Raw genomic sequence first — 25401 nt, 5'->3', positions numbered from 1 at the left:
CTTTACACCACACTTTTTTTTTTTTCCTGAGAGTTTAAAGAAAAGCAGAAGTGGGAAACAGTGATACTTCTTTTCAGTTCTACTCCCACATAATTATAGTGAAACTGAACGTAAAATATTCCTTTCTTATGCTTTAATGATGACTCCTTGAGAAGTTATAATAGACAATGTGTTTTTCGAATGATTAGTTCACCTACACGATTTTGATTGTCGCCACATAAAATTCTCTGCTGTCAGAGTCAGGATTTTAAAAAATCTTACCTCCACCACCTCCTCATATTCTTCGTCATCTGCCATTTTCCCAGAGTAGTAGTGGCACCTACAAACTTTGCATGTTCCAGACGAATGAAAATACATTAGAATCTATACACTAGAAAATACATTAGAATCTATCCCCAGGACTGAAACCATCTTATAACATTCTAAAAACAGAATTTAAGGCTAATCCATTCTACATATTCATATATTTTTGCAGGCTAAGTAAGAAAAGACATTTAAATACAGGTCTAAAAAATCTGAGCCTTCAAATTTCTTTTTTTTTTCAAATTTCTTTCTCTTGATTCCTGCAGGAATGTTTTGTATTGCTACTTCTAGCTACATGATCAATTTAGCTAAAGTTGTAAAAGGAAGCTGAGGTAAGGGAGGTAAAGGGTTTGGATTCAAAGGTACAGAGTATTTACATTTCCAGATACCTGGAGAACAGTATTTTCAAGTAAAATTTCAAGCAAAAATTTTAGTGAAAGTTCAGCTTGGCTTTCAGAAAAAGTTGGAGTTTTCCATGGTAGCACCCAAATTCTAGGAGGGCTGCCTTAGGTCTCCATCCTGTTCTACTACATTTTATGCAATAGATCCTATGCTTCAAATTAGAACACATAAAAATAAATCTGTCAACAGACTTTAAAAGAAAAAATAGAAACCTCAAGGCAATGGGGTTATCCTCTTCCCGAACACCATTGGCCTGTGTGGCTTTTTCTCTTTTGTTTCTGTAGCTCTGTTCAAACCTGAAAAATAACAAATTGTTAAAGCATTGATTGAAGTACATATGAGATGGTGGGTCTCTGGCCTAAGCTTCTAATTCAGGAACTAGCAAAAGGATCTCCCAAGGCCTTCTTAGTTTGACGCCAGAGAGTAGGACTCTCCCTTGATAAAAGTGGATGATGATTTGGAGCAGCTGTCCCTTCGCCCAAAGATATTTGCCATGTAAATCAATACCCCAGCTGTGGCTGGTTTTGTTACGCTAGCAAAACTGCCGCTCCTTCTGAGGCAAATGAAGCCCAGTAGAACCAGATAAATATAGGAACGTAGAACATAGATCCTTTTTGTACTAATATATTTAGGAAAAAAAAGGCAAAAAATGAAAAAAAATTGTTAGACAACAGAGCCAACTCAGTCAAGCAATAAATTGGTTAATATAGGACTCGACTCTAATCACACACTACATGTCACGTATTAGTAAGGTCTGAGTAGGGCAATGGGGTTACAAACTTTCCTAGTCACATTTGCGTCACTCATTTCCCCAGTTACAACCCAAACTTTGGAAAATACTTCAAAGGAAGTTGTGGAACAGCTCCTGAAAGAATATTACAGAAAAAGCCGTAAATTGGCCTTACCTTCAATCTACCAAATAAATTTCCTCAGCAGCAAAGCCTCTCCCAACTCTCCCCTCCTGAGAACCCCAGGCAAGAGCCAGCGAGGAGCCTGGGCTCCGAATTATCATGTGGCCAGAGCAGCCAATCAGATCTCGAGTTGCTCAAATTTCAGAGGCTAAATATACTGAGTGAGCTTCTGAAAACCACCTGTTCATCAATTCCACTAAAGGATAAAGGGTAACAAATTGCTTGCATAGAAGTATTCAAATGTAATGGAATTTCACCTAACTTCCAGAGTACGGGGTTCAAATTTATGTTTAATCTCTCATTTCCTACAGCTCTGTTTAATACCATATTCATGCAAAAAAATTTAGAAGAAAATCAGCATGACTTTGAGGGGCTTTAAGCTTTCTGCAACTTTCTTCCTGTCAATTTTCCAATCTTCATGGAGATAACTATGCTCGCTCATATACAGCTCACCAGGTGAGCCACAGGTAAGTCACAGGTGTTAATGTGAAAGAAACGGGGATAAGATCCAGAAAACATCAAGTTGGCAAAACCAATTTTAAAAAATGTGATAAAAATGAAGTGATTGGTGAAAATACTTGATGGTGACACTAGACAAGGTATCCACAGGGCGTAATTAGAGAGATTAGGCCCCATCATTTTTCTATTACTAAACCAGGTGGGGAGAATGCCAAGATCATGTTCATCACCTTCTCCCTTTCTAAGCATGCCTAGCTGCTAGGAATGCAGAGCCTCTCATATGTAACTGGGTTATTGATTTTCTATTTACTCAAATGCTTCCTAGAAGCAAAGTGTGAATGCAGGCACAAAAGGGTTCAATTTCTGAACAGCAAGGGCAGATAAAATGGAAATCAGTAAATTACTAGAAGATAATGCTCTATTACGCAAGTCAGAGTGTAAGGCATTGACTTCGTAAAACTCATCCAACAATTTTCTACCTGAAATCAATTTTCACTGATTTAATCCCTTTCCACTTCCCTGTATTAAGGCAAAAACCCCATGGGTCACTCACATCTTGATATGGATTTGAAACTAAACATATTATTGTAGTTCTTTTTGGTTAAATGTTAGGAAGTAATGTCACATTTCAAACATACGTATCTCTCCCCCTTCCATGATTCATATGGTGGTAAAATTTGAACATCATTTTATCATCTGAATTAATTATACCTGTTCCTTTTGTTTCCACAGGTTTTATGACCAAGGAATATTTGTGTGGATTATGAGATCACTCACCTGGCAGCTGCAAACTAGAATTATGACTTACTATTCATTATGTGCTTTTTAAAAGATGGTGTTAAATTGAAAAATAATACGGGCCTTTTAAAAAGTAAAAAATAGGCATAGATTAATGCTTATCTGGAGTTATGCCCTCGAGACAAAAGAGCACCTCTATTTTTCTGGCCTATCAACGGCCTCTTCTGTGGAAAAAAAATCAATTGACACCTTGATCTATTGGTAGCTTCTTATCATATGCCTTATACATAGTAAGTGCTCAATAAAGGTTAGCTATTATTATTTTTAAATTATTATTACATCTTTAAACATTTTATTGGAATCTTTACTCTTTATATTAGGCTGAAATACCAAAATATTGTGACACTTCTGAAACCAGTAGGTAGTTAGTCTCAGAATTTATGAATCAATAGGAGTTTGGCTATAAGCCTATATAATTGGCTACAAAACAAAGCAGGGTACAGTGAGGTACCAATAGCAGAGCTTCAGATGACGCTTTCTGAAATATCAAAGTATAGAAGTGTCACGTCTGGGGACCAGAAAAGATTTGATAGAGGAAATGGCATTGTAAAAGAGTTTTTGTTGCTGCAGTTTGATTTTATTAATTATTTTAACCAAATTTTATCTGCACATCATTTAAGAATCAAATAGTTTTGCAAGGCTTGTTATTAAAATCAGTGCCTCCTGTTTCCACTATTCCTTTATTTTTCCCACCCTGGAAACAATAATTTTAACCCTTTTAACTGAATCTTTTGTTATTTATCTCTACATATTTAACAAAATGTCTATATTATTCTTTTCTGAGTTTTCCAGTCATTGGCATTATCTGTCAGGTTCCCACCTTGGAAGATCAGGCTTTAGTTCTCTTTTATATAACTCTCACCAGACACAAGCCTCCTCCCCCAATCTCTATCCTCCCAATAATGTTCTATTTATGTAATTCAGAATTCAATGTTTACGTTATTATGATTAGCAAAAGGCCATTCATAGCTGAACCCCATATATATATTATGATTATTTTTCTTTTCCTGCACAAGGGTTTGCTTTTCTGCAAGTTGATAGTTTTTGTTGCTGTTGTTGTTGTTTGTTTTCTGTCTCTCCTTTTTTTTCTCCATCAGCTTCATTTTTCCAGATAAGCAGTATCCAATAGAGCTCTCTGCAGTCATGGAAAAGTTCTATACCAGCACCACCAAGATGGTGGCCACCAGCCACGTGCGGTTATTGAGAATTCAAAATATGGCTGGCATGACTGCACAACTGAGTTTTTATATATTTTTTTGTTTAATTTAAACTTAAATAGTCACACGGGGCTGGTGGTTATGGTGTTAACAGCACAATTCTAGAGGCTTATCACTACCTCAAACTTTCTGTCTAAATCCGCTCTTGGTGTTTTCAAAGACATCAAGTAGCATTTTATAGTTATATCCATTTCATCTTAGATCTCTCAGGGAGCCTTTTGTTCTATCTGACCTAATTTCCTGGTACTCAGATCTCATCTTGATGCCCCTCACTGTCATTCTGGGGATTATGTAGATTACAATATGAAAATTCCCATTCCTTTAACTAATATTTATTATGTACAATGTAGCAGGCACTGTTCTAGGTGCTTCCATCCTGCAGCAGGAGTTGACTAAGCACTTCTTGCTTTTTAACGGAACTGCAATTTAGTTTGGGACAGAAATATGCTAATTTAAAAAATACATTCCTCCTCAATTCCTTAAATGTTAGGGGGAAAAGGTGACATAGTTTTGCCAATAAGATTTAAGTGTAATTCTAGAGAATAAGCCTTCTGGGAAAGGTATGATTTTACTGAGGAGCAGGGTCAGATTCAGCAGGCACATACTGTTTTCCTCTTGCCATTCCACCCTTCTCTAGGCCTGGGACACAGATGTAATGTCCGAGGGCAGAGCATGAGGGTGTAAGTCATACACTAAGAAAGGTAAAGCTAGAAGGAGACTCAGGCTTTAATAACCCCCTTAATTTTTATATTTTGTCATTATTTTATAATTTAATAAGTTTAATATACAATTGCACAAATAATTACATTGTATTTTAAATTTTCCTGCATATTATATATTTTTTTCTATTTTGCACTTTACCAACTACTAATAAAGTTGGTTATTTATTCATATGTTTATCGACCATTTGTATCTTTTATTCGGTGTATTATTGGCCCATATCTCCCCACCTATACTGATTTATAGTCATTCTTTTTTTTTTTAATTTTATTTATTTATTTATTTTTGGTTGTGTTGGGTCCTAATTGCTGCGCGTGGTCTTTCTTTAGTTGCGGTGAGCGGGGGCTACTCTTTGTTGCAGTGTGCGGGCTTCTCATTGCAGTGGCTTCTCTTGTTGCAGAGCACAGGCTCTCGGTGCATGGGCTTCAGTAGTTGGGGCACGCGGGCTCTAGAGCACAGGCTCAGTAGACGTGGCACACGGGCTTAGTTGCTCCGCGGCATGTGGGATCTTCCCAGACCAGGGCTCGAACCCTTGTCCCCTGCGTTAGCAGGCAGATTCTTAAACACTGCGCCACCAGGGAAGCCCCAGTCATTCTTAATATATTATAGCTATTGGCCATGTGTTTCTTCTGTGTGCGTATTTCCTCCAAGTTGTTTGTGGTGTGTGTGGCCATAAAGATGTTTTAAATCCATATGCAGTCAAATCAGGCAATCTCTTCTTTCCAGTTTCGACTCTACTTAACAAGTAAATTGAATTTGAAATGCCACTTTTAGCACTTGTTGAATTAACATGGATGTCTGTTTCTAGTCTCTTGTGTTTTTTCTTGTTTTGTTCTCCTTTTACTTTCTGGGTTTTTGTTTTTGTTTTTTACTTTAATTTTGTTTCTGTTGTGAAGTATAATAGACGGAAAACTGTATAAAGCTTATGTGTACAGTTTAGCAAACGGTGGTAAAGTGAGCATTTATATAACTATCACTCAGGTACAGAAAGGTCATTTCTGTCGTGACCTTGAGAGTAAAAATGTCCTTGCTTTTATTTTTAGTTTTGCCACCTCTGTATGCACTCCTAAACAATATAGTTTAGTTTTGTCTGTTTTTAAATTTTATATAATGGATTCATGCTGTATGTAATTTTTATAACTTAACTTTTCACTTAATGTCATTACTTTTATTATTGTATAATATTATCATATAATAATGTTTATTATTGTGTAATAATTTAATTATTGTACAATATGACAATACTTCTATTTATCCATTCTGCTGGTGAGGAGGAACTGAGTATATCCAGCTTTTGTCAGTTAAGAGCAAAGTTGAAATGAACATTGTTGCATGTGTATTCTGGTACTCATAGACAATTAACTGACCAGAGTATGTAAGTAGGCAGGTAAATTATAGGTTGAGGAGTATGCTTATCTTCAACTTTATTAAATAATGCTACCTGTTTTCCAATGTTGGTACCAATTTACATTCTTATCATGTAAATTGATAAGAATTTTTTACATTCTTTACATGTATGCTCTTAACCTGGCCACCACTTAAGATTAAGCTTTCTAAATTTCATCTGTCTGATGGGTGTGAAATAATGTAATCTTGTGGTTTTAATTTGCATTTCCATGACACTAGTAAAGTTGAACTCTTTTTCCTATGTGTATTAGACATTTGGATGTTTTGTTGTTTTTTGAGAAGTGTCTGTTTAATTCTCTTGCCCATTTTTCTGTTGAGTTCTTGGCCCCCTGATCATTGATCTATAGGATCCTATAAAGGATACTAATCCTTTGATGGTTATATATGTTGTAAATATCTTCCTCTCTCTGTGGTTCTTTTCATTAGTTTCACACTGACATTTGATGAACAGGAGTTCTTAATTTTCATGTAGTCGACCTCATCAATTTTCTCCTTTGTGACTAGCGCAGACATGTGGACACGGAGGGGGAAGGGGAGGGTGGAATGAATTGGGAGATTAGGTCTGACATAAATACACTACCATGTGTAAAGTAGATAGCTAGTGCGAACCTGCTGTATAGCACAGGGAGCTCAGCTCGGTGCTCTGTGATGACCTAGATGGGGGGGGTAGGTCCAAGAGGGAGGGGACATAGGTATACATAGAGCTGATTCACTTCATTGTACAGCAGAAACACAACATTGTAAAGCAGTTATACTCCAATTAAAAAAAAAAAATTCTTCCCTAAGATCATGAAGATGTGTTCCTGTATACTTTTCTAAATACTAGGAGTCTTACCTTTCATATTTGTGTTTAACCTATCTGGAAATTTTTTTTTATATAATGAACAAGAGATCTAATTTTATTTTTTGCATATGGATAGCCAATTATGCCAGCACCTTTTACTAAAAACTCCATTGTTTCCCCACTGATGAAATTCCTCCTCTGGTATCAATCCTATCCATATATGTATGAGTTCTTTCTGGACTCCCTATTCTATCCACTGGTCTACAATATCACACTGTTGTAATTCTGTAGCTTTATGATCTGCCTTGATGTCTGGAAGAGCAAGTCCTCCCACCATATTATCTGTAAGAGAGTTTTGGCTCTACCTGTCTTGGATATTCTACATAAATTTTAGAAGTGGCTTATCAATTTCCCTAAAAAGTGTTCATTCAATTAATCTATTTGACTCTTCCTAAATCAGTATCACACTGTTTTAGTTATTGTATCTCTTTTGTATGTTTTGATATCTGTAGGGCAAGCTTCCTTCATTCTTCTAAAATTCATTTAGATATTCTTATACTTTTGTTCTTTTAGAAGTACTGAGAATTAGTTTATCAAGTTCCATGAAAATTATCTTTGGATTCTTTTTTAATAATTGCATTGAATTTGTAGATTTATTTTGCAAGAATTGATACTTGATAATGTAATCTTCCCATCCAGATTCTTTTTTACATCCATTACTAAAGTTTTATGGTTTTTGTTATATAGGTCTTGCACATTAATAGTATAAGTGTATTTCTAGGTATATTAAAGCACTTATTTTCACTGTAAATTAGATTTTGTATAGACTTTCTAGTAGATACTATGTATCAAGTTCTTTTTATTCCTGTTATTGATTTGTCATTTGTTACTATTAATAACTTTTTCATAAAATTTATTAGGATTTTGAGAAAGGTGGAAATAAATGTGTGTGCTCAGTCAGCTATCTTGAATCCAAAGCATGGACACAGCATTTTTGAGTGAATTTTGGATACAACTTTAAGATCCAGAAATGACAGGGGGAAGAGCATTCCAGGATTAGTAGATAGTATGAGCAATCACATAGGGGTGGGAAAGTGTGTGGCATGTTTGAGGAATGAAGATTAATCTGGTTTAGGTCAAGTAAGGTATATGTAGAGAAGTAATGGAAGACTCTAAAGTAGAAGTTATGCTGTGGAGGACCCTGAATGCCGAGCTAAGCAGTGGAAAATGGCATGTTTGACATTGCCATATGGCTATTCTCTTCTACATAGTGTAGAGCTTTAGCTACTGTCTCTTTAGTGTAGAGACAGTAGCTAAACAAATATACATCAGAAATACATTATACAGTATACAGTTAAATACATTCAATTGTGAAACATGCAGATACAATAACATAGCAGGATGTGTAGGTATGAATAAGAGATTTCTCAAATTATCAAAACTCCCAGGTGTTATTTGCTTTCCAAAATCCATGTCAGACATACTAAATTTCAGCAATATGCCTCCTCCCCCTTCTAAATACTCCTACCTCCTCCTACTGATGCTCCCTACAATGAAAAACACATAAACATGGAAGAGGGAGCTTTTAAAATTACCTTCTGATCCATTTCTAGGTTCTCTTTCTCCTGTCCCTGCTTCCTTGGAGGTCTTGGACATAGGTATATCTTCTAAGTGAGTTCTTCATGAAGTTTCCTGGTTTTGAGAGTCCTGACTTTGAAGCAGCGAGTCTCTGGATCTCTGTATTGCAATGAGAACAGCCAAGGGCTTTCATTGTTTTGCTTCTGTTTTCCCTCTCCACAGCCTAGCCCAAAATTGTCCTTTCAACCCACTACCCATAGATATTCAATTGTTATGCAGTAAATTATCAGAATTTACAACAATTTACTGTCCATTGCCAACCAAACTTCGCAAATGAATGGGTCTCAAAAAATGTCAGCGTTAAATTGCTGATTCCTAAAGAATTTCCAACATGAGATATAAAGATAAGATAGCAAAGCTGGCTTTCTTGTGTGGCTTTGAACTTACTCCATAGTCAGTACCTCCAACTCTTGCCCTCACACACAAATATACGTGTGTATGTGTGTGTGCATCTTTGCACGCATATATGTGTGTGTATGTGTATGTGAATTTCTTTCCAGGAAAATGACTTCCCAAATACTAGTTTGAATATATGTCATTACGTTGTTGTTAAAAATAAGGTCTAGAGTTCAAAAATTATTCATTACATGTATTTGTGTATACATGTATATGTAAGTATGAACAGAGAGGCAGCCATAGAATTTACAACATAAAAGGTACATCTAGCTTAGATGACAATTTTTTAAATTGAATATACATTTCCATGTCCATTAGTGATTGTATGAGCTGGTCTTAGGGGAGGAAGCTGCTGTATCACTTTCTAGTTAGCAAGAAAAGGCTATGTGAAGGAGGTGGCATTTTATGAGGTCCTGTATATGCCAAACCAACCTACCTAAGCCATCCTTTGAGAGTGATTTATTAAATAGTTCTTTAAAAAAAAAAAAAAGGTTAACTAGTTCTTAACGCTCTTTGTGAGGTAATGAGCAGTCTGGGAATGCCTAACTCACTTGACAGAGTTTGAACTAATATCTAACTCACCTTTCCATCACTGTCAGCGGGACCAGAACAGTTTGTTTTTTAAGAAGGAAAGTGGAGAGAGTTTATCAGCAATGTTTTCTTGGTTAGTCACATAACATTGGAAGTTGGAATGTTTGACAATATAGCAATATATGGGCAGGTAAACAGTGGACAATAATTGTCTCATTGATTCTCAAGTGCAGTGTAGCCCCAGGAAGACCCTGAAATGCAGGTCTATTCCTGAAATCCAGTTCAGCATGGTATGGGCAGTCTAGCTGACCTGTTGAACACAGGTGGTCTGGAGGTCACTGAAAAACTGGGTCAATTCTATCTTCTCCAGTGACTCAAGATATGCTTTAGGGAGGGCCAAGATGGCATTGCAGATCCTGAATTAAACAGATAATCTCAGATCCAAACTGTGCCTAAATAGGGCACCCTGGAATTATTATTTCAGTAGACAGCTGCCTAGAGTGGGCATGCCTGGTGCTTGGTTACCCCTGAGATTAGTTTGGGTTTTTTTTAAATAAATTTATTTATTTTTGGCTGCAATGGATCTTCATTGCTGCACGCGGGCTTTCTCTAGTTGCAGCGAGCGGGTCTCTACTCTTCAGAGTGGTGTGTGGGCTTCTCATTGCAGTGGCTTCTCTTGCTGTGGAGCATGGGCTCTAGGCGTGCCAGCTTCAGAAGTGTGGCACACGGGCTCAGTAGCTCAGGCTCAGTAGTTGTGGCGCATGGGCTTAGTTGCTCCGCAGCATGTGGGATCTTCCCTGAGCAGGGCTTGAACCTGTGTCCCCTGCACTGGCAGGCAGATTCCTTTTTTTTTTAATTTTATTTTATTTATTTTTTATACAGCACGTTCTTATTAGTTACCTATTTTATACACATCAGCGTGTACATGTCAATCCCAATCTCCCAATTCATCCCACCACCACCACCCCCTGCCACTTTCTCCCCTTGGTGTCCATACGTTTGTTCTCTACATCTGTGTCTCTATTTCTGCCCTGCAAACCAGTTCATCTGTACCATTTTTCTAGGTTCCACATATATGTGTTAATATACGATATTTGTTTTTCTCTTTCTGACTTAACTTCACTTTGTATGTCAGTCTCTAGATCCATCCACGTCTCTACAAATGACCCAATTTCATTCCTTTCTATGGCTGAGTAATATTCCACTGTGTATATGTACCACATCTTCTTTATCCATTTGTCTGTCAATGGGCATTTAGGTTGCTTCCATGACCTGGCTATTGTAAATAGTGCTGCAATGAACATTGGGGTGCATGTGTCTTTTTGAATTATGGTTTTCTCTGGGTATATGCCCAGTAGTGGGATTGCTGGGTCATATGTTAGTTCTATTTTTAGTTTTTAAGTAACCTCCATACTGTTCTCCATAGTGGCTGTATCAGTTTACATTCCCACCAACAGTGCAAGAGGGTTCCCTTTTCTCTACACCCTCTCCAGCATTTGTTGTTTGTAGATTTTCTGATGATACCCATTCTATCTGGTGTGAGGTGTTACCTCATTGTAGTTTTTTTTTTTTTTTTAAATAAATAAATAAATTTATTTATTTATTTTTGGCTGTGTTGGCTCTTTGCTGCCGTGTGCGGGCTTTCTCTAGTTGTGGTGAGCGGGGGCTACTCTTCATTGCAGTACGCAGGCCTCTCATTGTTGTGGCTTCTCTTGTTGTGGAGCACAGGCTCTAGGCGTGCGGGCTTAAGTAGCTGTGGCTTGCGGGCTCTAGAGCTCAGGCTTAGTAGTTGTGGAGCACGAGCTTAGTTGCTCCGTGGCACGTGGGATCCTCGCCGGCCAGGGCTCGAACCTGTGTCCCCTGCATTGGCAGACAGCTTCTTAACCACTGCGCCACCAGGGAAGCCCCTCATTGTAGTTTTAATTTGCATTTCTCTAATAATTAGTGATGTTGAGCAGCTTTTCATGTGCTTCTTGGCCATCTGTATATCTTCTTTGGAGAAATCTATTTAGGTGTTCTGCCCATTTTTGGACTGGGTTGTTTGTTAACATTGAGCTGCATGAGCTGTTTATATAGTTTGGAGATTAATCCTTTGTCAGTTGCTTCATTTGCAAATATTTTCTCCCATTCTGAGGGTTGTCTTTTCGTCTTGTTTGTAGTTACCTTTGCTTTTATGTTTCATTAGGTCCCATTTGTTGATTTTTGTTTTTATTTCTGTTACTCTAGGAGGTGGACCAAAAAAGATCTTGCTGTGATTTATGTCAAAGAGTGTTCTTCCTATGTTTTCCTCTAAGAGGAAGTGTTCTAATTTCATTCTTTTACATGTAGCTGTCCAGTTTTCCCAGCACCACTTATTGCAGAGATTGTATTTTCTCCATTGTATATCCTTGCCTCCTTTGTCATAGATTAGTTGACCATAGGTGCGCAGGTTTATCTCTGGGATTTCTATCCTGTTCCATTGACCTATATTTCTGTTTTTGTGCCAGTATCATATTGTCCTTTTTTTTTTTTTTTTCATATTGTCCTTTTTTTAAAATTATTTAATTTATTTTTTATTCATTTTTGGCTGCATTGGGTCTTCGTTGCTGTGCGTGGGCTTTCTCTAGTTGTGGTGAGCAGGAGCTGCTCTTTGTTGCAGTGCATGGGCTTCTTATTGCAGTGGCTTCTCTTGTTGCAGAGCACAGGCTCTAGGTGCGCAGGCTTCAGTAGTTGTGGCACATGGCCTCAGTAGTGTGGCTCACGGGTTCTAGAGTGCAGGCTCAGTAGTTGTGGCATACGGGCTTAGATGCTCCGTGGCATGTGGGATCTTCCCGAACCAGGGATTGATTCGTGTCTCCTACATTAGGCGGGTGGATTCTTAACCACTGTGCCACAGGGAAGTCCCATATGTCTTGATTACTGTAGCTTTGTAGTATAGTCTGAAGTCAGGGAGTCTAATTCCTCCAGCTCCTTTTTTTTCCCTCAAGACTTCTTTGGCTATTCATGGTCTTTTTTGTCTCCATACAAATTTTAAGATTTTTGTTCTAGTTCTGTAAAAAATGCCACTGGTAATTTGATAGGGATTGCATTGAATCTGTAGATTGCTTTGGGTAGTATAGTCATTTTGACAATATTGATTCTTCCAATCCAAGAACATGGTATATCTCTCCATCCATTTGTGTCATCTTTGATTTCTTTCATCAGTGTCTTATAGTTTTCTGAGTACAGGTCTTTTACCTCCGTAGGTAGGTTTATTCCTAGGTATTTTATTCTTTTTGTTGCAATGGTGAATGGGATTGTTTCCTTAATTTCTCTTTCTGATCTTTCAATGTTAGTGTATAGGAATGCAAGAGATTTCTGTGCATTAATTTTGTATCCTGCAACTTTACCAAATTCATTGATTAGCTCTAGTAGTTTTCTGGTGGCCTCTTTAGGATTCTCTATGTATAGTATCATGTCATCTGCAAACAGTGACAGTTTTACTTCTTTTGTTAGGTGGATTCTTAACCACTGCACCAGCAGGGAAGTCCCCTGAGATTAGTTTTTTCCAAAATAGAAGCTTGTCCCATAAAACTTCTCTGTGGCTTCCTTTCCTCACAAGTAAACAAGGGAATTGTGACTGGCCTTTCCCAGTAGGAGTTCTTGAGAATCATTAGTCTTATAAGTTGGTCCATGAGAAGAGGGTTCCATTGTCAAGAAGTGTGGGAAGTGCTGAGCATTCTAACCCCTCTATGAGATTTGCAGGCACATTCAATTGTAATGGCCCCAAGAAACAGAGCCTCGAAGGAAGAGAAATCTACTGGCTTCTTTGGTTTCTCCTTGCATGTCTGAAAAGTATTCAACCATAGTACAATATATTTAAGTTAATTTTGTCCCACTGAATATACTTTGTGAATCCCGACGTTAACATTTATCCAGTGTGGCAATTCCAGACCTGCCTTGGTGTAAACAAACCCTGAGGACTGGCACAGAAAAAAAACTGGCACCCAAGGCTGGGAAGAGAGAGTCAGTTTACCAACCTTCCATCTCTGACCTGCATGTCATTTAATTGACAACTAAATGTCTTACTCTAGGAAACCCTTCCCTTGCTTTGGGACTCATTTTCCTTATCTGTAAGATGAGCAAGCTGTATGACCCTTTCGGCTCTGCATTGCATGAAATATCTTCCTATGTGTGAGGTTCACTTTAGAACTTGACCTCACCACTGCCCCTTGGGCTGCTGAGTGACAGACACCACAGCTAATCTTCCATAAATAGATGTTCCATATCTTGGGTCTCAGGATGAATTTATAGCTGAAGATTGACACATAGTAACTTTCAAACAAGACCAACCTGATCTCCAAAAGAAAACATTTTACACTATTTAAAAACCATTATATTACACTATAAAGCAATGACATATTTTTAATTTAATAAGTATGAATGACAGTCCTGATTTTTATTTAAAAATAAGTTTAAAACTTACCAAGCAATTTCTCTGGACAGGTTAACACCCAAGAGGCATCTCAATGCACCTTAGAGTCATCCCAGGGGCCATTGGGGTTAATAATGACTTTTTACCTAAAAAAATTCTGTTTCCTTTTTTTTTATGAAACCAATAAAAGACATTTCAATGTGATTAGTACAGTTCTTGATTGGTTACAGGTGTGCCTTATTTGACCACCCCAGGAGCTTAACAGGGAGCAGAACCATTTCGTTTTCTGTTATTTTGCTTAATTCTGAATGATGACAAAAGGGTCTAAACACCAGCTGATCTAAAAATGAACCTAAGGCTGCAGAGACTGAGAAGGACCAAAAGTAAAATGCAAATCTAATTTAGATGCCAAAGAAAATATGGCTTTCAGGGAAGAACATTTAAAGAAATACCTAAGTCATGGTATTTTCAGGGAGAAAAAGTAATAAGAAGAAACTATGAGATAATAAGCTAGCAATGTGTTAATCTCGAGTAACCAAAACAAAATTCAAACCCCATTAGCAGTTTGGAACTGACTTCTGCTTCTTGAAATAAGAAAAGAATAGTTTACAGATAAGGAGTACGTAAAGAATAGTCCTACATGTAGGGAATAGGTAGAGAATATTAACTCTAACATGTGCTATTCCCGGAGGCTAAATACCTGCCATCCTTAGCCAGCCAAAGGAATCCTTCCTCCTACCTCAGCTCAATTCACCTTCCTGACTTTCTCTTTCCCCAGATGCACAAAATGAAAATAAACACTGAATTACAAGGCTGACTGTTGCTTTGCCACGCTGCGTAAAGGCCCAGACTGGGAGACTTATCAGAGACCATTTTTGGCATTCAGCTCAAGATTACCCCCAGGTGGTGTTTTATCAATGTACAGTCTGTCCCTTGCCCCTTTGGACATATTCCACCACTTCTAAAGCCAAATCTGCATCTCTGTCCCTCAGGCTCTTTTCCTCAGCACTAAGGGAAGTTGTACTGCCCAGCAAGCTGCAGACCAGAAGTGCCAAGGAATTAACACACTACCCCAAGTCACCAGCTACCACACTCAATAGTGCCTGTCAGGAGTTTTTGTATAAATACCCCATCTCCCTCCCACCTTGGTAGGAATAATTTTGAGGCGTGTGCTTTGCACTGATCCCAGTTTCCCTGAGGCTTAATAGTTCTGTCTTCCCTTCCCTGTATAACATGCCTTTCTTTACTGGAGTTGCTTGTGCTTCTTAAATAAAGTACTTTCACTTAAATCCATCTTCAGCGTCTGCACCTGGGAAAACCCACACTAAGACTCGTTATATCCAATGGCCATTTCACAATGAGGAAGGGAAGTTCTCAAAAACAGGTTATACTGCAAAGGGGCATAGTTGTCAAGGCAAATCTCACCTCCAACATGCTGAAGCTCTCCAAAGGCCACTCCAGTGAGTAAGTCATGATGGCCTTGCCTATGCCTTTGAGCCCCCCTAAAATGCTCTCCTCTATCTTCTCAGCTAATTTGTGTCTAAATCCTTCCTAGAAGCTACATCAAAATGTAACTATACCATTCTCTAGGAGAGTTCCCAAAGTATGGTCCCAGGGCCAGCAGCATTAGGACCACCTGGGAACTTGCTAAAAATGCAAATCTTGGGCCCCTACTCCAGCCTACTGAATTAGATTCTCTTGGGTAGGGGCCCAGCATCCTTATTTTAACAAGCCCTCCAAGTGATTCTGATGCACGATGAAATGTGAGAACTACTGTTCTAGGAAGCATTTCCTGTCATCCACAATCTGACTGTAAAAACCTCCAACTCCAGTTCTTACCCTCTTCCACATTTATTCAAACTCTCAGTGCCACCTCGTAAATCTCTCTCATGATGACCTCTTTTCTCCTTCTCCATTGCCACTGCTTTAATTCAGGCCGGTCCATACGTCTCACCTGAATTATCAATGCAGTCTCCCAACTGGTCTCCCTGAATCCGTGCCTCCCATCTAGTCTCCATCAGCCCTGGTGTGTGTGTGTCTAAAATGCAAATGTGTTGTGTCCCTCTAGTGCTTCAAATGCTTCCATTGCGGTCTGTCATCTAAAGGTAAGTTTAAGGTCCTTAGGCTCTTCATGGAAGGCCATTTGTGCTTTGTCTCCTGCCTAACTTTTCCTGGACTTCAGACACACCAAAGTACCTACAGTGCACCTCCCCTTTCACTTCCTCAGGTAGTGCCTGAACCATCTCTATCACAGCTACATTCCTTAGGGTCTTAAAAACCCCACAGGTGCCCTCCTTAAACAAGCCATAGCCATGTAAAAAACAACCCTTCAAGACAATATCAAATTTTGGAGGGGATCAGTAGCCTAAAGCAACTCAGGCTGCGGGGGTGAAGAGAAAAGGAGGACGGAGAGGCCAAAGCTAGATTTTTCTCTACTTTTTCAGTTTTCCTCTGGGTAGGTCTTACCCCTCAGGGCCCAGTCAAGCCACTTGTTTTCCAGCCCATTCTGCATTCACTATCTTTGGCTCTAGGACTTATTTTGTCCCTAAACTCTTTGAGATGAATTCCTCCTCCATAAACTAGAGATAAATGCTTGCCTTGTGTATCACATGGGGCTGGATGAGGCTCAAATGAGAAAACATTTATAACAAGCTTTGAAAGCTCTGAGGTATAGATACAAGACAAAAGTAAGGTATTGCTGTTAAATAACGGAAACAATTACACTAGCCAACATTTAGTGAGCACTAATTATTTGCCAGGCCTAATCTGACTGTAAAATGCATCATTTTATTTAATCCTTTTAAAGCTCCATGAGTAAAATACTATGATAATCCCATTTCACATAAGAGGAAACTTAAGAGGCAGCAGAAATTGCAAACAGCCTGCCCAACATTACTTAGAAGTAATGGAGCCAGGATTCAAACCCAGGTAGTGTCACTCCAGAGCCCAATTTCTTAACCCCTGTGTGCTACTGCCTCACGAGCATGTCTGTGACTGTGGGGATGTGACATTATCCAAAGGGCCTGACATATTCTAGGGTAGGCCAGTTGAGCTCACTGTACAGGGGTCAATCTATTGCTCTATCGTCCGTCCATCCAACTACCTGCTCACTGGTCATCCATTCATTGTCCTCCATTGGTGGCCAGAGCGGTGAAGAGTCTTGTCCCTGAGGTTGGAGCACCTGAGTGCAAGGATACTAGCAGTGTGACCTTGAGCAAGTAACCTACCTGCTTTGTACCTTGGGTTCCTTTCCTGTAAAATGAGGAAGACATCTGTATTGGCCTCATAAAATTTTCTGCAGATTGAGAGAATTTCTGTAAAAAGGTGAGCACAGTGCCTAATACGTGGTGAGTGTTCAATAAATGTTGGTTCTTATTATTATCATTTCTCTGGGGGCAGTAGCAATGTAGTGAGGTAAAGCAATATTCTCTACCAAACTGTGAAGAATATATTACAGGAGCCATCACAATGTCTCTGGAGAATGCTTGCCGCACTTAGAAAACTGTCTTGAGCCCTTGAGCTGTCTTTAGGTCATCAGACAAGAGCAAACAGGCTCCAGACCTGGGGTCAACACAGTGTTGAACGCGGAGCTCACTGCTGCAAATAGCAGCCACCTGTGGGCTGGACAGAATGTGTCCACCCTCTGGCAAGGAGTCAGGGGCATGAGGGTGTGAGGAAAACTAAGCCAGAGCAAAGGCAGTGTGTGTGGGCTCAGTGGGCAGGAGGGAAGGAACTAAGCACATTTCAATCAAAAATGGCTTCTTTTCAAGGGGGGTTGTGCTATCTGTGAGGCCCAGCCTCATTTTCACAAAGGGCCTCAAGAGGAGGCCTCTGAAGTTAAGTCTAGTGAGGTTACACAATAGCTGACCAAGATAAACTGACAGGATTAAAATAAGTTGCCGTTCATCAGGGAACTTAAAACTTGGATCCCACTTCCTAGAGTACACTGTAAATTAAGGTTTTTAAGTAAGTTCTGCAATTTTCTCATGAATAACATAATTATATTGTGCTCTGTTTTTGTTTTAGAAGTTAATTTGTTGATTGAAAACATTTAAGTATCCCATAATATTTATAATCTTGCAATCCTGATACAAAATTTTTTCAAGAGTTGTTTTTTAATAGATTATGAGTCTCCAAAGAGAAAGTGGAACAGGCCAGGCACTGAGTCTCCTGAAGCTTTACATTAACTTTTACAAAATGAACATCAAGATGTGATGGGTGGAATTGTATCCCCCCAACCCTTGCCCCAAAAAGGTACATTGAAGTTCTAAATCCCCAGGATCTGAGAATGTGACCTCATGTGGAAATAGTGTTGTTGAAGATGTAATTAGTGAAGATGAGGTCATACTGGAGTAGCATAGGCCCTTAAAGAGTATGACTGGTGTCTTCACAAAGAGACGAGAAGCACAGAGGAGACTGTCATGTGCAGAGACAGAGAGACACAAAGGAGAAGACGGCCACATGAAGATGGAGGCAGAGATTGGAGTGATGTATCTACAAGCCAAGGAACCAAGGATTACCTGCAAACACCAGCAGCAAGAAGAGGCAAGATTGGATTCTCTCCTATAGCTTTCAGAGGGAGCATGGTCCTGCCAACACCTTGATTTCAGACTTCCAGCCTCCAGAACAGTAAGACAGTAAATTTCTATTATTTCAAGCCACCCAGTTTGTGGTACTTTGTTACAACAGCTCTAGGAAACTATTACACAAGGTTACATCTTCCCTCTATTTTCACAGCCTCTGTTAGATGGTCCAGGCATCTGTTAGAACAGGATCCCATGTGTTGCCTTATGTTTGTCTTCTCTTATTAGGCTATAAGCAGGAGTGGTGGTGTTTATTCATCTATAACTCAGCACATAATAGTTGCTTGATAAATGCATGTTGACTGAACGAATGAATCTCAAAGAACCTCTGGGATTCACCTTGGCTGCTGGTCCACCTTCAGCCTCCAGCCCTTGAATACTGAACTATTTTCCAACTTAATAGGTATACAAAGGTGCTAGGTGTGAGAAACCAGGGCAGCAGCAAATGGCCCTGGAGGACATTGTGGGATCTGAGACACTGAGTTGGTCACACAGCCTTGACCTCAGATCTGCCCCTTACCTCTGAGTAGCCTTCAGTCACACACTTTTGGGTCTTTTAAAAAGTAAGTTTATTGCCTTACTGATTTGCCTGGGAAACAACTCCTTGAAACTAAAAATGAGTATCACTTCAATGTCCTGTGTACATGTGGGAGATATTAGCTGTAATTCAGTGTTTCTCCTTCTCCATATATAATGTACACACATGTGAACACACACACATACACAAGTACATGTGTATGTAGGGTGTGTATAAATTTCTGATGTTGGTGTCAACAGTCTTTGAGTTGATATTCAATGACTTTTACAATTAGGCTACTGTAATGATTACTACGCAACCATTGGTTGAAAATAATCATGTTATCATTAAACATGTCAGTTCTAGAAAGATGAAATACGTAACAAAAGGAAAAGAAATGGTAAAACAAAAATCAATTCATTAAAGGTTATGTGTTTTCAGAAGTATTGGACATTTTAAATTCTTCAAAATGTATAACTTCAAAGATACCCAATTTATACCTCACTAGAAAAAGTTGTATTTTGTTATTTACCCCTAGATGCAAACTGAGTTATTTCTAACAGAACCATCATGACTTGAACACTGGAACCATCCAGTCAACCTCAATAGTTGCCCAGAGGATCAGATGGAAAAGAGAACGACTACGTGCTTGCCATCTGTTTCCCATATGCCTGAGAAAAGATCCAGAAAAATCCAAATTCTCACGGCAACTGGCCTTCAAATCAGTCACCAGAGAGAGAAATGCTTCCTGCCGCTGGCTAAACTGACCACACTGCAGTAAATACATCTCGTGTTCAATGGTCAGAATCTTGATTGTCTTGTACAGTGGCATAAACGGTATCAGAAAACCGAGAGAACTCTGACCCATCTAGGTGCACACCTACCCACACAGGTGTTTTAGATGTGACACTTGGTTACCACGGGCCTTCCTTTCTCTGAATCAACACTCTGGCCTGTCTACCTGCCAAGCAGTGTGAATTTCAATAGTTTGCCAGAGGGTTAAAGAGACTGTGGCTTTTAAACTGAGATATGTTAAATACTTTAAAAACAGTTGTTGTTGTTTTTTTAATCTTTTGGCCATGCCACCCAGCCTGTGGGATCTTATTCCCCCACCAGGGATCGAACCCATGTCCCCTGCATTAGAAGCTCGGAGTCTTAACAACTGGACAGCCAGGGAAGTCCCTGAAAATCAGCTATTGTTATAGACGTGAGAACACTTTTTTTTTTTTAACATTTAAAAATACTCTACCTGACCGTGGTCTTTTGACCATGGTCTTTGGGGCCCTGGGTGGCTGGAAGGAGTTTTCTTGGGGTTACCCTAGGAATAGCTGATAGTAGAATTTCTCCATTTTCCCCCCTCCTTTACATATTGGAATTTTGCTCCTGATAAACAAGGCAGAATTTGGTTTTTCATTTTAATGCATTATAGTAGCTACTCAGTAAATATTTATTGAATGTTCCAATAGATTCAAAATATATGTGCTTAGTGAATTTTGGATTAACAGATGCTAAATGATGTCACTGCTTATGAATGCAAGCCAGACTAAAAAGATCTAGTTAACAAAAGCTGTAGGAATGACACAAGGGTGACAACTTTCCTCTTGGTACTGCCTTATGGGTATTTCATGCAGCATGGGCTAGTCCTCTTGGGGAAGAGAGGAAACTCAGAGGTGTTGAGGTCCTTTCATGACTTTTAACAGCTTCATGTAAACAGAGAAACCAAGCTAAAAGGCAATCAAACTCCTCAATCCAATGTGGCTGAAACCACAGAGGACCCTGAGGCTGTTTGGGAGATATGAGGATCCCAAAGAGATCTGGGTCAATACACAGCTCCTATCAACACTAGCTCAGTAGATTCCCTCTCTTTAAAGAATTTATTTATTTATTTATTTTTTAATTAATTGGATCCCTCTTTGAGATCCACCCTCAGCAATGCCCAGAGGCCAGATGCATTCTGGATGGCATCTCCCTTTTGTGCTAGCAGGACAACAGGAAGGCATGCCAACCCGAGCCCTAGTGAAAGCCTTCAAGGCTGAGGTCCTGAACGTTTCCTCTGTTTGTTGGCCACATAGGTTCCTGAACTTGCCACCATGCCTGTTTTACAATTTTCAAAAATCAAAATATGTAGCACTGGGCTTCCCTGGTGGCGCAGTGGTTGAGAGTCCGCCTGCTGATGCAGGGGATATGGGTTCGTGCCCCTGTCCAGGAGGATCCCACATGCCGCGGAGCGGCTGGGCTCGTGAGCCATGGCCGCTGGGCCTGTGCGTCCGGAGCCTGTTGCTCCGCAACGGGAGAGGCCACAGCAGTGGGAGGCCCACATACCGCAAAAAAAAAAAAAAAATGTAGCACTTTTATTAGAGCTATTCTTAACATGCGAATGTATACACATGTACACACACACACACACACACACACACACAAGCAGGGCATATAATTAGTGCAGATGATATACATAGGCTCATGAATGAAGCTTGTGCTGGAGACATTGCTGGACCAGCAAGTATGACTCTGCCCCAGCAAAGCATTCATCCAGTGAATATTTATTGAGTGCCAATTAATGTGCTAGGAATTGTGATGTGGATATGGTGATGACTGAAAAGGACAAAGTCTCTATCCTCCTGAATTTACATACCAGTGAGGAAGACAGATAGTATACAGGGGGACAGATCAAAGTTCTAAGAGGAGAGGGAAGGGCAGCAAGGCAAGCTTGTCAGGAGAGCCACGGAAGCTCTGTGATACGGTGAAGTTGGAGCACAGGCCTCAATGAAACGAGAGTGAGCCATGTGAGTGTCTGAGGGAGACCATTCTGGGCAGAAGAAACAGCAAATATAACGGCCCTGAGGGAGGGATATGCCTGACTTATTTAAGCAAAAGCCAAGCCAAGGAGGCTGGAAGGGATTGATGGAGATTAGCAGGGAACCCTTCAGGAACACATCAGAGTCAGATCCCATCGGCCCTGATCATGCTTTTGGAAGGTTATGAGTCAGGGAGTGACAGCCACGTGCACTGTGGTGCACATCGATAATCCTGGAAAGGGTGTTAGTTCTGACGATTGGGTGTCTTGCACAGACTTTTGAGAGGTGGCCAGAGGGCCACCATTCCTTGCAGAGGGTAAGTTCCAATCCCAGTCTCTTGGAGCTAATTCAGGAGTGGGCATCTTTCTGCCCACTGTTTCTCTCCTTCCTCCTTCTCCCCCCCACTCAGGAGCTGTCCCTCCTCAATAGACTTCTAGGAAAGGTAAACTGGGGAGAGGAGACAAAATGCAAAACACGAGTCTTTCAACTTGGTCCAAGTGTAGGTAAGGAAGGGCGAACCGACAGCTGATCTGAGGTCTGGGAAGTAGCTGATCCGTGTCCATCATTAGTATCTGCCCTTTTTGCTTTAGATTTGTGAATCCAGTCCCAGACTGGCTCTTTTTACTCATTTGTCAGTTTATTTTATTCTGTTATTTCTTTTCTTTGTTTTAGAGGGCTTGAACTTGCCCCTCTGGAGAGTAGATGTCCACATGCATCGGCCCATGCAGCCACGCCCCCGGGAGACACTGAGGCCAGGAAAGCAATGGTTTTACTTCTTTGCTTTCAAAAGGTTGTATTGAAATAAAGACCGAAGATAATATGGGAACAGCTTCTGCACAACACATAATTATTTGGCTTAGCAAATATTTTAAAAATAAGCTAGGAAAGTATAGGCACTGCCATTGACTGCCCCTGTGTTCTCACAGAGGAGAAAATACAAGGGAAAAGGGAAAGGTGGGATGTGATAGGGCTTCTCTCTTCATTCTAAACAGTGAACTCAGAGTTTGAAAAATACAAGATGAACTGGAAACCATTCTCTTGCCAGCCTCCTGCCTTCACTCCTCAACTTCACAATTTCTCCAAGGAGCCCTACCATGCCCACTTCCCCCGCCCACCTCCCTCCCCAGCCTCCCTCTCTCACCTCCAGCACCTCTCACCTCTCAGCACCACTGGAGATGGGAGGGAGCTGGGAAAAGCAGTTTTTCCCTGTTACACATGGACTGAACAGCTCTGAGAACCAAAATAGAATGAAAGTCCCCACGCCTGGAGTGAGATCCAATCTCCTGCATCTGCCTGCTTCCTGCCCCTCCAGGCTCACTTCTCCCCAGAGTGGGCTCCAATCCCCTTGGCCTTCTTACTGGGAGCTCCAGGCTTCAGACCTGCTGTGACCCCTGCCTGGAACATTCTTCCCCCAAATAGTCACTGGGCTCTCTTCCTTCCATCATTAAGCTGCTGCCCAAATAGCACTTCCTTCCACCGTGTGCCAGCCAGCGCTTGCCAGCCCAGCCACTCTCCATCACATTGCCTTGCTTTATTGTCCCTCGTGGTGCTCATCACCAACTAGCCATCACCATGTATTTGTCTATTCATTATCTGTCTCCCTCCCCGGGACACAGGCACCTCGAGAGCAGGGACCTCGGGAGTTGCTCCTGGCTGTGAAATTGTCCCTGGTGTGTGAAAGGTACACAACAAACTTGAATGAGTGAGAACAGGATTAGAATTTTTGTGAGTATAATACACTAGAAATTACTTCCCAGTTTATGGCATTCATTTTAGAAATGAGAAAAACGAGGCCCACCCAGAGAGGTCAATTGACTTGCCCGAGGTTACACAGCCAGTTAGCAGCAGAACCTGGGGCTAGAAGTCCAGGGGTCCTGATTCTCCTGGGCCAGTGTTCATCCTACCAAACCCAGCTGCCTTTGATTCATTTATATCCTCTCTCTCCCTCTCTCCTTCTTTTCCTTATAATGAACCACAAAGGAAATCTCAAGTTAATGATATTCATTAAGTTATTTCCTGCCTTAACATTTTGAGCCAAGGAAGGAAGGAAGTTTAGAGCTACTGAGTAAACATCGGTGCTAAGGCCTGCACGGCAGGGATTCCTACCAGATTTGATAGATGAGGACACTGGCCATCAGAGAAGGTAAGGAAGATGGCTATTTAGCTGGAGCGCTGACACCAGAGCCCTCTCTCCTATGTGTGTGGCTGGGCTCCCACGTCGAACCGCCGGCATCAGACTCTGTCTCCTTTCGAGTATCCCTGTCACTGTGATGCCCTGGAGCTGTAGCCTCTCCGATTCTTAATGAGCCACTGAGCTGTCCTTCATGAGCTTTGTGGCAGCAGCCCTACCTTTGATTCAGGGCTCAGGGTATGTGTGTTGGGGGTTGAGGGGAGTGTGTGGGCAGAGAGGTATTTCCTGGAATGATAGCTCATCTGGATGCCCATCCTCTGAGGGTTCCATGGACTGAGGTAAACTTGAAGACAGCCACCTTTCCCAGGAGTCACTCTCATCCTCCCTCATGCGTTAACTCACAGGCAACAGAAAGAGCAGTTGGATGTTCTAAGCTAGAAACCACTAGGCAAAACCACCTTTGAAAGTAACAAGCCCAGCTAGCACTGAGCAAATGTAGGCTCGGACGTGCATGTTCAAGCACCAGAGTGAACCAGCCGGTCCTGGAGTGGTGATCTGACTTGGTCTTCTCTTCTTCCTCCCCTCAATGCCACAGACATACACACACTCTCTCTCTCACACACACACACAGAGTTTTAGTTTTTGTTCAGAGGTAGGCAACCTCAGAGTTGGAACTTGGAAACACAGTCATAGGTTAATATTATGTGGAAGAGGGATTAGACAGAATCCCTGAGCAGCTCCAAATGCCAGAATGAGGCTCAATGGAGGGCGAGGGGGGTCACAGAGAGGTAGACTAGGGGCTAACATAGACAGAGACATTCTTATAACTAGAGCTGTCTGACGAAGGAGCAGCCTGCTTGGTGAGGTAATAGTTGCTGTAACTCAAAGGGTATGGAAGATGGCTGTACAACCTCTGATTAGGAATGCTGGGGGGCCCTCAGCATCCCACAGTCCTTCCAACTCTACGACTCTAAGAGAACTTGAAATAGTTTGCTTACTGTCAACTTTCGTTGAATCATTTGCTGAATCATCATTTCCTAAAGTCACTGTGACTCACACATTGTTCAAAAGCAAAGCTTTTATCTTCATACCCCAAATGCGTTGTTTGAATCTGTAAGAAAGAAGATAAATTTATAAACAGGGGGTTCATTTTTTGCCTTTAACTTACATATATTTCTCATATTTTAACTCTCTCCTGTGATATATTTAAAAAGAACATCACTACAGATAGTATGCTTGGACGGCACAGTCAAAATGTCCTCAAAACCCAGGGCGTCAAAATTCATGTCCTGCTCTCTGAACCAGCCAGATAAATCCTATTAGCCTAGAAATCTCTGCTCAGCACCCCAGACTCAGTTTACACCTGCCTGGGGCGACAGAGAGAACTCACTAACCTTCTTCTTACACAAGTAGGGA

At 40.6% G+C, this 25401-nt stretch overlaps 1 protein-coding gene across 1 annotated transcript in view; it reads right to left on the bottom strand.

The window, feature by feature from the left end:
- NEB (nebulin) overlaps positions 1–25083 on the bottom strand; it is a 248266-nt gene extending 223183 nt beyond the window's left edge. The window contains exons 1-4 of the mRNA XM_027078303.1: positions 24984–25083; positions 8597–8738; positions 918–1001; positions 262–326 (exon numbers count right to left, since the gene is read on the bottom strand). Coding sequence (XP_026934104.1) covers positions 262–297 — 36 coding nt within the window. The 5' untranslated portion in view covers positions 298–326; positions 918–1001; positions 8597–8738; positions 24984–25083. The remainder of the gene's footprint in view (positions 1–261; positions 327–917; positions 1002–8596; positions 8739–24983) is intronic.
- Positions 25084–25401: the final 318 nt, after the last annotated feature.

The sequence above is a fragment of the Aethalodelphis obliquidens genome, unplaced genomic scaffold, assembly GCF_003676395.1.
Source record: "Aethalodelphis obliquidens isolate GAN/ISIS:26980383/991018 unplaced genomic scaffold, ASM367639v1 scaffold2, whole genome shotgun sequence".
NCBI classification, from domain to species: Eukaryota; Metazoa; Chordata; class Mammalia; order Artiodactyla; family Delphinidae; genus Aethalodelphis; species Aethalodelphis obliquidens.
Note: the sequence above shows the minus strand (reverse complement) of the source record. Positions and strands in the feature narration are given on the sequence as shown.